Source organism: Sander vitreus, chromosome 21, assembly GCF_031162955.1.
Source record: "Sander vitreus isolate 19-12246 chromosome 21, sanVit1, whole genome shotgun sequence".
Classification (NCBI taxonomy): Eukaryota; Metazoa; Chordata; class Actinopteri; order Perciformes; family Percidae; genus Sander; species Sander vitreus.
In genome coordinates, this window is record NC_135875.1 from 23507705 (window position 1) to 23520242 (window position 12538).

General features: G+C 40.5%; 1 protein-coding gene across 1 annotated transcript; it reads left to right on the forward strand.

The window, feature by feature from the left end:
- Positions 1-1379: 1379 nt before the first annotated feature.
- Positions 1380-10652, forward strand: rsph1 (radial spoke head component 1). Its single transcript, XM_078279953.1, has 8 exons — positions 1380-1567; positions 1654-1767; positions 3772-3877; positions 3978-4068; positions 4635-4770; positions 6515-6586; positions 10286-10394; positions 10522-10652. Exons 1-8 carry the CDS (start codon positions 1517-1519, stop codon positions 10554-10556), a joined length of 714 nt encoding a protein of 237 aa, XP_078136079.1. The 5' UTR covers positions 1380-1516; the 3' UTR covers positions 10557-10652.
- The last annotated feature ends 1886 nt before the right edge of the window (positions 10653-12538 follow it).

Below are 12538 nucleotides of genomic sequence, written 5' to 3' on the forward strand. Positions count from 1 at the left end.
ATTTATTGAAGTGATCTAAGAGTAATCCTAAAGTAATCAGATTACGTTACATGTTTTGGGTAATCCAACTGATTACGTTACTGATTACAAAAATTGCCATGTAATTTGCAGTCAGTAATGGATTACATTTCAAAGTAATCTGACCCAACTCTGGTAGTTGAATGTGCGATTCTCAGAAGGCCAACGTGAATGTCATTCTGATCCTTAATGTAACAGATGGCAACATCTCGGGGCTTATGAGTTAATGTCAAGTCAAGGTCAAGTTGGCTAAATAAAGGACTGATGAATAGAGTTTACACCATCTATTATCTGCCAGAGATGCACTTTGATGGACAGCTGATGGCTTATTGCTCCTCACTGAGCAGGAACTTATTCATAACATCCTACATCATACATCCAAGCAATACATTTCAATATGTTGATATGTAAATAATAATTTTAGACATCCCTTAGTATCCAATAAGAGATTAGTCAAGAGTTTCATGTATATTGTCAATTTCTGTTGGATACTGGATGGTCTTAAGTATTTAGTGCTTTATCTTGAGCAAAGTTAAAAGAACAAAAGTGACTACAAGTTCGAGGGATGGGAGTCAATACAGACATGGCAGTCATGTTGAAGTCCCTGTGGGACCATAGACTGTTAATATGTACAGTCTATGTGTGGGACATGAATGGAGCATTACAATGAAAGGCAGACCACAGCGCCCTCCAGTGTCACTGCTGACAAACCTCAAGCTCTGTGTTTTCGTCCTTAAAGTTACATACCACATACACATACCAACTGCTCGTTTGATGTTGTTGAAACTTTATTAAAAAAAGGAGTTAAGAGTATTTTCAGTGGTACTAATTGTAATACTACATTTCTTAGACTATACTATTGCCATATTTTAGTGTGTTTGAGAAGTCAGAGGTCTGACATGTAGTGCTAAGCTACATTTGAAAATGTGACTGATTGAATTGAAATGTAATACATTGTGATAATGAGCTTGTTACTAACTAAGTGAATGTCAAGATTCAAATGTTTATTTTAAATTAATGAAATATCATTGTTTAAATGTTAGAAATATCTTTCTCTGTGTGTTTAGGGCCAATAATTAGCCTGATTGGAAACAAATATTATATTTAAGTTTTATATAAGCATCATAAAATATTTTGATGTTGAAATATATAAACGTGACTGATGTTACGGGCTGTTTTTTGTTTGCTAGAGTGGATCTTGTGTAAAATGTGTAAAAAGAACAGACTGTCAGTGAGAACAGTAGGCTATGTTTATACCTCCAACGGGTTTTCAGCCAGGTTCAAGATGACAGAAACTCAGAAGAGAATCTCCAACGGTAATGTGTAAAAGTATAATGTATATTTATGGATAGGCGTGTATAATACTGCTCAGCTGGCCGGAAGTCAACTAACCATATGTCGACTCTTGGTCACGTGGGACTGACCGTTGTCACGGTAACCGTAAACTACCAGAGAGCGCACAGTTAGTTTATAGTAAAAGTTGAGACGAGAGAGAACAATGTCGGACGTAGGGTCGGATGACTTTGATGATGAGCGCAGTAAAGTCGGGGTGAGAGAATAGCATGTGTTGTGAAGCTAGCGTTAGCTGCTAGCGGTAGCATGTGCTGACCTGTTGTGTTTGTTTGAGTGGAGCAGGAATATGAAGGAGACAGAAATGAAGCAGGAGAGAGACACGGAATCGGGAAAGCTGTCCTGCCCAACGGAGACGTTTATCAGGGACAGTACGAGCACGGCACGAGGCACGGACAGGTAACGTTAGGACCGTTAAAGTCCCCCAGGACAGGCCCAGAGCAGTGCAGGTGGTTTGGTTTAAAGAGCGACCCTGTTACCTGGAGACTTTCAGCCAAATGCGTCTGTGGTTGTCGTAGTGACGACAGCTGTTGAAAACGGGAAGAGAATACGCAGCTATCCTCGTGAATGGCTCTTTGTTTAGTTTTTCATTCAAATGTTAAAACATAAACGTTACCTACCTGGTCTTTGGAGTCTTGTTTGAGGAAACTTGTCAGTCGCGTTTTGAACGTTGCTTGCTGCTACGGAAAAGCGGAGGAGAGAAAGTTGCTCTTCCTGTGACAGTCTAACGTTATCTCTTTAAGGTTACTTATATTTTATTTAGTCTCGCCATTGCCAGACCTTCCAAAGACTCGACCTTTCTGCATAGCGCTGCGGAGGAGGGTCTGGCTAGTCCAAACAGCATTCTGGGATGGGAGAAAAACGTGCTCTGGTTTGTTGGCATTTCTTTAAACCAATCACAATCGTCTTGGGTGGTGCTAAGCGCCACACTCATGGTGCCTCTGCAAAATAGCCTTGGGAAGGAACTTGTTTTTGTGGAAGATGTGTACGTTCAAAAGATTGGACAGATAGTCTAGCTAGCTGTCTGGATTTACCCTGCAGAGATCTGAGGAGCAGTTAACCATAGTCCTCATAAATCCACCGGAGTTTAGAATGGCAACACAAAGAAAGAGGACGGTTCAGCCCGGACAAAACATAGAAACAAGTTTTTTTTAAACTGAAACGGGATGCGTTGAACACCCCGTTGTTTGCGCAAGCGCTGTGCCTTATTACTACCACGAGTTTACGGACATGTCTCTGCTGATTGGGTATCACCTGTGACACAGCCAATAAACAAGAGACACACCCACCATTGAACACCGTTTCACACGATTTCACACCATTACGAGGGAACATGTCGTTCATCCAGGAAACCTTGTATCTCACGTTATGGCTCCGTAGAAACCTTTTTTGTAAAAATAGGCTAACGATTGTGTCATAACCACGTGACTTTCTGTCGCATAGTAGACAAATTACCGTATAGTAGAGGAGAAGCTCGCAGGCAGTTTCGACTCACATTAGCTGTTTAAGTTTAATAACTAATGTTAACTAGCATTTTAGTTAGCAACAATTAGCCTTTGCCTATGTTATCTCCTTACATATACCTACGCTCTCCGTCTCTGCAAGATAGGGAATGATTGAGATTTCTCTTGGCACAGCTACCAGAAGACTTACAATTTTGAGACAGGTTGCTCACGTCACCTCTACGTCGTCAAGCTCAGTTGGAGGCTGCGCAGTAACGCTCAGCCATCACCGGAAAAGTGCTTCTAAATAGACTTCATTGGTCTCCGTGGAAATCTACGGCGTAGCATTGTCCATTAATTTCATCTGTCTATGGGTAAAATAAATGAAAGTCTGTAAACTAACCCAGTGCACCATTACATCACATTAATTAATCGTGGGCATGTCATTAAATTAACTCATTAAAATAACTTATACATCATACAGAGTCTCAAACAGGAGGCAGCCAGATCAAGTTGTGACCACACGGCATGCAAATAGGTAACATTATGTTCTAACATTTGAATGAAAAACTTAACAAAGAGGCATTCACGAGGACAGCTGCATGTTCTCTTCCCGTTTTCAACAGCTGTCGTCACTACGACAACCACAGACGCATTTAGCTGAAAGTCTCCAGGTAACAGGGTCGCTTGTTAAACCAAAACACCTGTCCGACAGGGGCTGAGTGAAGGTCTACAGTAGATAGACCCTCACATGCATGCTAATAATAGTACTATAATGGCAGTAATAATAGCACATATGTGCACTTTGAATTACACAAATGTTGTTAATGTTTCTAGATCCATATTCAGTCTGTGATTAAACAATTGTTCTATCATTGCCATTCAGGTTTCTGTTATGTTAACTGGAAAATAATTGTCTGTTTGACTAATGTATATGTATCTTTGACTGTTTTGTCTAAAGGGGACATATCGCTTCAAGAATGGGGCGAGATATGTGGGAGACTATCACAAGAACATGAAACATGGACAGGGCACCTTCTACTATCCAGATGGCTCTAAATATGAAGGTGTAATATGAGTTCATCAGTGTGTGAGGTTTTCAGCTGACAAGGGTCCAGCTGAAGCTTCAGGAATTAACTCTCATTGCTGTCTCTCTGGGTGTGTCAGGGTCCTGGGTGGAGGACCTGAGACAGGGCCACGGGGTCTACACCTACCCCAACGGAGACACGTATGACGGAGAGTGGCAGCATCACATCAGGTACACTATATCTATAGTTTGAAAAGTCCAAGTGCATGTCACTGATGTGTTTTCAGTTCTGAAAGCACACATTGCTGTGCCTTCTCCATTCAAAGCCTGCAAGAGTTCTATATACTAAACTCAGTGATTCAATTCAATTTAAATTCAGTTTTATTTATAGTGTCAAATCACAACAGCAGTTATCTCAGGACACTTTAGCGATAGAGTAGGTCTAGACCACACTCTGTAATTTACAAAGACCCAACAATTTAAATTTCCCACGAGCAACAGTGGTGATACAGTGATACAGACAAATGCATGAGAATGCGATTTCTGCTGGAAATCAATGCTGGTGAAAATAGGAATATGTTGTTTTAGATTTCTAGGAGCAATAAATGTTATTTCAATATACAGCAGGACCTATTTACATATTAACAGTTATATATGTTGAGCCTAGTTTCAACATCAACATCTTTTTACCTGCACATTCCCAAATCCATTCTAATTCGATACAGAAAACGGACATTGATAACATCAAATTATGGACGTTTAAAATGGCTGGCATCCCTGGTGTTATGTGATTGCAGGCACGGCCAGGGCGTTTACTACTACCAGCAGACGGGCTCCCAGTACCGGGGCTCCTGGCTGAACGGCAAGATGGAGGCAGCTGGAGAGTACATCCACTCTAACGCTAGATACAAGGGCAACTTTGTCAATAATAATGTGAGTTCTACTTTGATGACTCCTTCACAAAATGCTCATCTGCTGATTACTGACGACATGTGATATGTTTCCCTGTGGGAGAGGGGTGTCAGGGGACAGTAATACTTTGGTTCACTAATGCTCGGCAGGATCCATATCTGTCAGGGAAGAAACAGTGTAGATGGGTTGGAATAATACAGAATAAAAGTACTTCTCAGCCTTTACTTAAAGGTACACTGTGTAGTATTTTATTAGCTAAAATCAATGTCTTCATTCATAAATATGTCCTCATTGGTGTAAAACTACCTCTGCCAATGATCTGACTTATCCTCGTAAGCGAAGAATTTCTTGTAATCTGTATTTACATTGGACGGGCAAGTCCAAGGAGGATTCCATGTCGTTCCGCCATTTTGAAAAACTATAATCGCTGAGGGACATAAAGCACTAGCCTACCTGTCTAGCAAATCCACAACGCGTTTTCGTTCAGAGCCAGCGTCACGTGACTGAAACCAGCTGAAACGGAGAAGGAGATCAGTGAGAGGCGCTTGTCACTGTCCCAGCAAATTTGAAAGCCTGCACTGCACTTTAGTTCATAATGGAGGGTGCCGAGTCACAAGAGAAGGAATCCTCGTCGCCAAAAAAACGAAAATTGGAAGACATTTTGTCATAGCGTCTTGGTACATAACGGCTACTGTAGTTGCAACACGCATTTGAAAAAGTGAGGCACTAGGAGCACTATTCGTTTGAATGCAAAATACAATTTCACTGCTAGATGGGAGAAATTCCTACACAGCGTACCTTTAAAGTAAATATTCGCTTGTAAAATCTTTGAATTCAGTTCTTCTACATGCCGCCTGCATCAGAATGAAGCCGTAATGATTGCTCATAGAATGCTACAGTTTAGTACACCTTGGGCTTGCCGTTTGCAGCTGCGGCCATCATTCTGATGAGCAGAGCGGTTGTAAACCCCACAGCTTAGACAAACAATCATTTACAACAACAATTATTAGCAACATTACACGTGCACTCCCTTTCCATTTGACCTCCTAATGACTGCTGCCGCCTGCTGTTGTTCCCTGCTCTGATGGATGTTAGCACGGTTGCCTTGTTCCCACATGGGTACAATGACAACGGAAACAACGACTAGAGCGAACAAGAGCGAATCCAAGTTGTAATAAACTGTAGTTTGACTTGATAATATAAAATAATTGCGATTAACAATAAAATTGTTTCTTTCAGTCAAATTTAAAAAGATTTATTTATTTATTACTTTTTAGACAAATTCAAGTTTTGATTGAATTCCAGGATACATCTTTTGGTTATATCTGTTATATGACCCAGATAATGTAGTAACACAGGTACACAGCCTATGAAGTAAACAACACCTTTTTATTATCATAAAACATTGTTTTCACTCAACTGTATCACCCCCTTGTCATTTGTGTTGTTATGAACGTGTATAGGGCCAAGTGCCAACAACTAACAATTGAAATAATAATAAAAATATATAGTAAGACCAGTAATCACTTATATAATTACAATTTGGCATATCTGAACAAAACCAACAATTACCAGTCATACGCCTTAAGACCTTAGCTAATGTTAGCAATTAATTGCGGTTATACAAAGAAACCACCATTATTTAAAACCATTGACAATTAGATAGTTATGTCATAATTGTTACAGGCCTAGTCACATTGTCATTATGAAAGCAGGTTGCTTCTCCATTGTTGGAGCTGTCTGTCATCCCTCTGTTCTGTTGCAGCCATGCGGCCCAGGGAAGTATGTGTTCGACATCGGCTGTGAGCAGCATGGGGAATACCAGCAGGCAGAGCAGGTAGTTCAACATCAACACCATACTCTTTGTTAAAGCACACTGAAGGAACAGCAGCCATGATATGTTAATTAGCCATGATGTACGCACAACTGGCGCAACGTCATAGAATGTCTCTGAACAGATTCACGCCCACTTTTAGGGGAAAACCATGCTGCGTTCCCCATAGACAACAACAGCATAACGACAGAGGAAATGTAAATCGCTCCAAACTTTTTTTTTTTTTTTTTTTAAACAAACCGTTTAGAATTAATAAATATGCCGAAAGGTTGCTGAGTAGTTTGTTGCACCAACAATACATCCAAAAACCCTGGTCTTCGATTTGTCCTCTTGCCATGTCCTAAAATAGATCCTGATAGATGGGCTTTGGCTCCAGGCTATAGACCAGACCAGCATCACCGAGGCTCCCTATGAGAGAGAAGAATCGCTGTCACATCAGGAGAGAAACAGCTGTTGTGTAGCGGGTTAATGGAGACTTTCACACTGATATACAGTGGGGCAAAAAAGTATTTAGTCAGCCACCAATTGTGCAAGTTCTCCCATTTAAAAGATGAGAGAGGCCTGTAATTTTCATCATAGGTACACTTCAACTATGAGAGACAAAATGAGAAAAAAAATCCAGAAAATCACATTGTAGGATTTTTAATGAATTTATTTGCAAATTATGGTGGAAAATAAGTATTTGGTCAATAACAAAAGTTCATCTCAATACTTCACAAGGTTTGCACACACTGTTGCTGGTATTTTGGCCCATTCCTCCATGCAGATCTCCTCTAGAGCAGTGATGTTTTGGGGCTGTCGCTGGGCAACACAGACTTTTAACTCCCTCCAAAGATTTTCTATGGGGTTGAGATCTGGAGACTGGCTAGGCCACTCCAGGACCTTGAAATGCTTCTTACGAAGCCACTCCTTTGTTGCCCGGGCGGTGTGTTTGGGATCATTGTCATGCTGAAAGACCCAGCCAAGTTTCATCTTCAGTGCCCTTGCTGATGGAAGGAGGTTTTCACTCAAAATACATGGCCCCATTCATTCTTTCCTTTACACGGATCAGTTGTCCTGGTCCCTTTGCAGAAAAACAGCCGCAAAGCATGATGTTTCTACCCCCATGCTTCACAGTAGGTATGGTGTTCTTTGGATGCAACTCAGCATTCTTTCCCCTCCAAACATGACGAGTTGAGTTTTTACCAAAAAGTTCTATTTTGGTTTCATCTGACCATATGACATTCTCCCAATCCTCTTCTGGATCATCCAAATGCTCTCTAGCAAACTCCAGAAGGGCCTGGACATGTACTGGCTTAAGCAGGGGGACACGTCTGGCACTGCAGGATTTGAGTCCCTGGCGGCGTAGTGTGTTACTGATGGTAGCCTTTGTTACTTTGGTCCCAGCTCTCTGCAGGTCATTCACTAGGTCCCCCCGTGTGGTTCTGGGATTTTTGCTCACCGTTCTTGTGATCATTTTGACCCCACGGGGTGAGATCTTGCGTGGAGCCCCGGATCGAGGGAGATTATTAGTGGTCTTGTATGTCTTCCATTTTCTTATAATTGCTCCCACAGTTGATTTCTTCACACCAAGCTGCTTACCTATTGCAGATTCAGTCTTCCCAGCCTGGTGCAGGTCTACAATTTTGTTTCTGGTGTCCTTTGACAGCTCTTTGGTCTTGGCCATAGTGGAGTTTGGAGTGTGACTATTTGAGGTTGTGGACAGGTGTCTTTTATACTGATAACAAGTTCAAACAGGTGCCATTAATACAGGTAACGAGTGGAGGACAGAGGAGCCTTTTAAAGAAGAAGTTACAGGTCTGTGAGAGCCAGAAATCTTGCTTGTTTGTAGGTGACCAAATACTTATTTTCCCGAGGAATTTGCAAATAAATTCATTAAAAATCCTACAATGTGATTTTCTGGATTTTTTTTCTCATTTTGTCTCTCATAGTTGAAGTGTACCTATGATGGAAATTACAGGCCTCTCTCATCTTTTTAAGTGGGAGAACTTGCACAATTGGTGGCTGACTAAATACTTTTTTGCCCCACTGTATGAGGCTCATAAGAAACGTGAATATTGTCAGTTGTGTGGTAAATGATGCTGGTGACAGTTACTACTGATGGATAGCTAACGTTAGCTTTAGTGGGAAACTGCTAACAGTTTAGCAGCATCAGACTGTAGTCTCCAACTAAATCTCAGCTTATAGATCGAACAGTTGGTTATTAATAACAGGTTGATTAATTACAGACGACACTCAGCCTAACAATAGTGATTTAATCAGATATGTATTTCTACATTTAGCAGTATGCAGCCACCGTGTTGGGTCATTGATCTACTGATACAGGGGAAGACAGGGGACATGTCGGCAATCAACCTTAGTTTATTAAGGTATCGTGGATGCTCAGGTTCAGGCAAGGTTATACAATAAACATTAGACATGTGTATAAAACAAACCATCTGTTTAACAAGAAAAAAATCCACACACATTTGTCAAAATTATGATCCAAACACACGTCAAATTGCATTGACTTCTATGGGACATGGTTCCATGGCCTTGAGTTTTAGCGAAGTACCCGTATGTGCCGGTTGTGCGTATGACACCCAGGGAATTTAGACACAACGTAACCAACAACTCTCTTAACTGAATGTGCAGCCAGCAACGGACAAGGAGAGCGGTAAACATTTAGAGAGACAGAAGTGGCCCTACCTGGACTCCAGAGAGGGGGGAGCAGAGGAGGTGCTCTTCAGCTTCTTGCATGACGATCTTGGTCTTCATCTTTTCATGCACAAGAATGCATTGCTATTGCATATCCTGCTTCTTCTTTGTCAATATGCACACATGCCTGTTCTAAGTGCATGTTTGACTTTGTATGCATGATGTGATGGACTCCATACAGACCTCAGGATGCATGTTGATTAACTACAGTATGTTGCAGGCTGCAGTGTGTGTCATCTTTAGAGAGCCTGGAGTTCTCGCCACACAGTTAGGCTGCAGCACTGTAACACATACTTACAGCGCTGGAAGAAGTATTCAGATCCTTTACTAAGTAAAAGTACTAACACCACACTGTAAAAAAATACTCTGTTACAAGTAAAAGTCCTGCATTCAAATGTTACTTCAAAAGTTAAAGTATGTTAGTTTCATCAGGAAAATATACTTAAAGTATTAAAAGTAAAAGTACTCAATGCAGAAAAAACCTCACATTTTAGAAACTGTAAACGATCCAAACAGTTCTGTCATTCAACTAAGTGTGTAATGGTCTAATCATTTCAGCTGGTCGTTATATTGTTGGCTAGTTTCATTTATAATAAAACATCAGATTTTATAAACTACATGTGTTTTGTGTGCAGAAATCTTAATGTGTAAAGTAACTAGTAACTAAAGCTGTCATACTAATGTAGTGGAGTTAAAAGTACAATATTTCTCTCTGAAATGTAGCAGAGTAGAAGTAGAAAGTGTCATGAAAAGAAAAGACTCAAGTAAATTACAAGTACCTCAACATTTGGACTGAAGTACAGTACTGGAGTAAATGTACTTAGTTACATTCCACCACTGCTTACTGATCACAGTGAGGCCCTCAGGCATTTGTGAAAACATAAAGATGGAAATGTGTGTGTGTTTTCTTTGCAAAATAAACCAGACTCATGTGTCACAGTGATACACAGTATTTTAGAGCATTTCATTCCGTACACAAACTCATTGTGTACTCATTGTTTGCAGGAGCGAGCTGAGGGCGAGTGGGGTGAGTTGGCCTCCACCACTGTCCTCAAGTGGATTCCCAAGTGTGTCACCGGCCTGATGCTGTGGACTCCAGGCAAAGACACTTCAGGTGCACTTGATGAAAACTAATGATACAAACAACAGACATACCTTATCATACACTATACCATAATCTGCTGTAAGTCTTTGTTGCAGAGGTAGAGTCCTGGAGTCCTGAACCTGTTTTCTTTTGTCAGGTGGGGAAAAGGAAGCGGCTGTAGCAGAGAACTAAGCTGTTTGACCAATCCACAACCCTGCGTCTCTCAACCTGTTTACAAAGCAAAATAACATGTGTTCCTAATATATGAAAATAAATCTGTTAAGTTTGTTTCTTCACTGTTTTCTTATGAATGTGTATGGTTGGTTCCATTGCTTCTCTAGTTCTTATCATGAATGGCAGTGCCTCTCTGAGTCTGGACAAAGTTAACAACTTCCTGAGCTCTGCATCAGTCTCAGTGCTAAGGTATTCTGCCACTGGGACAAACAGCATTGCATTCTGCTCTGGTCTTTTGTTTTTACTTTGGTCGAGTCTCTCCAATGTGTCAAGTCCTTTTCTTTCTGTTTTCTCGTAATGTGCTTCATAGTGTCTGGGGGCTCTGCTTGGGTTTGTGAACCAGTTGGCTGAGGGGATGTCTCTCTGTAGGTGAGGTCTTATATACTCTCTTTTGAGTTTTGATGAGTAGTGGGTGGCGTACTAATTCTGCTCTGCATGCATTATTTGGTACTTCCGTTGGACTCAACATTCTGCATGCAGAGTCTCAATTGGGTGTTTGTCCCATTTAGTAAAGTCTTGGTTGGCAAGTGGACCAGACCTCACAACCATAAAGGGAAATCTATAAAAATCTATGCTCTATTGTTTCAGCCAAAGAGAAATAACCTGAGAATCTGAAGGAGTGATATTTGTGACATTCATTTCTCGGCATGTAGGTAAAAAACCATCTCAATATCCGGTCTTTCTTTTCAACCTTTTAACAGCTTTATTTAGAACACAAATAAAGATTATTACAGTGACAAACTCAATGTTTGACAATTCAAGTAGAAATCTTCACAAACAGTCACACCTCCTCAACAGAATATTTTTATTTTAACAATATTCATAAGTATCCACTAGAGGAAATAACACGTAAGTGAATGATGACCATAGTAAATAAAAAATAAGGTTGAAGTATCGAAATAAAGTACATTAAAGAATATCAGAGCAAAAGATGTAGAGCGAGAGAGAGAGAGAGAGAGAGAGAGAGAGAGAAAGAAAAGAGCAAGGGGCTATAAGATTAAAAAAAAAGTGGGGGAGTTTTTGAATATCCGGTCTTTCTAACAGCATTATTTTGAAGGGAGGAACTTTCCATTCAGAAACTAGCGTAGTGACGTAACATCTTTGTGTGAGAAAGTTTGCGGTGTTGTGGTGTTGTGTTTTGTTTGTTTTTGCTTTGTTTTGTACAAATAACAAATAACAAAGGTAAGACCTAAATGCTGTAATTGTGGAGGGGGTCACAGTGCGGCCTACTGGGGGTGTGAAGCAATGAGAAGGGAGACTGAGATTCAGAGTGTGAAAAGGAAGGATAGAGTTCCTTATACAGAAGCAGTTAAAAGAGTGGAGCAAACAAAGAGGGTTAATGAAGGAAATGTTAGACAGGAAATAGCAACAGGGAATGCATGGACACAGCGACAAGAACATGTAAGAGAGAAGGAGAAAAAGGAGTGGGGAAAAAAAGAGGGACTTGGTTATCTTTATTGCAGGGGTAATTCATGCAACAGCTGAGGTTAAATCTAAAACTGAAAGGATTCAAATCATTGCAAAGGCAGCAGTTCAACATTTGGGCATGCAAGACTTAAAATGGGAAGAAATAAGAGACTGTATTGCTGTACACTCCAGTCAGGAAGTAGGTAAAGGATGATCTTATTTATTATGATCATTTTCCAATGGAATGCAAGGAGTCTGTTGGCAAATGGTCAAGATTTTAAACAGTTTATAGATAGTAGGAGTGTAAAACCTGATGTAATGTGTATTCAGGAAACATGGTTAAAACCTAGATTTGATTTTGTGTTATCTAACTATATTGTCATCAGACGAGACAGAGAGCAAGGAAGTGGTGGGGGTTGTGCTACCTTTTTAAGGAAGGGTGTACCCTACAGGGTGTTAGGTACAGGGAAGGAACAAGAATATGTGGTAGTGGAAGTATGGACAGATACAAATATAGAGATAGAGATAATGTT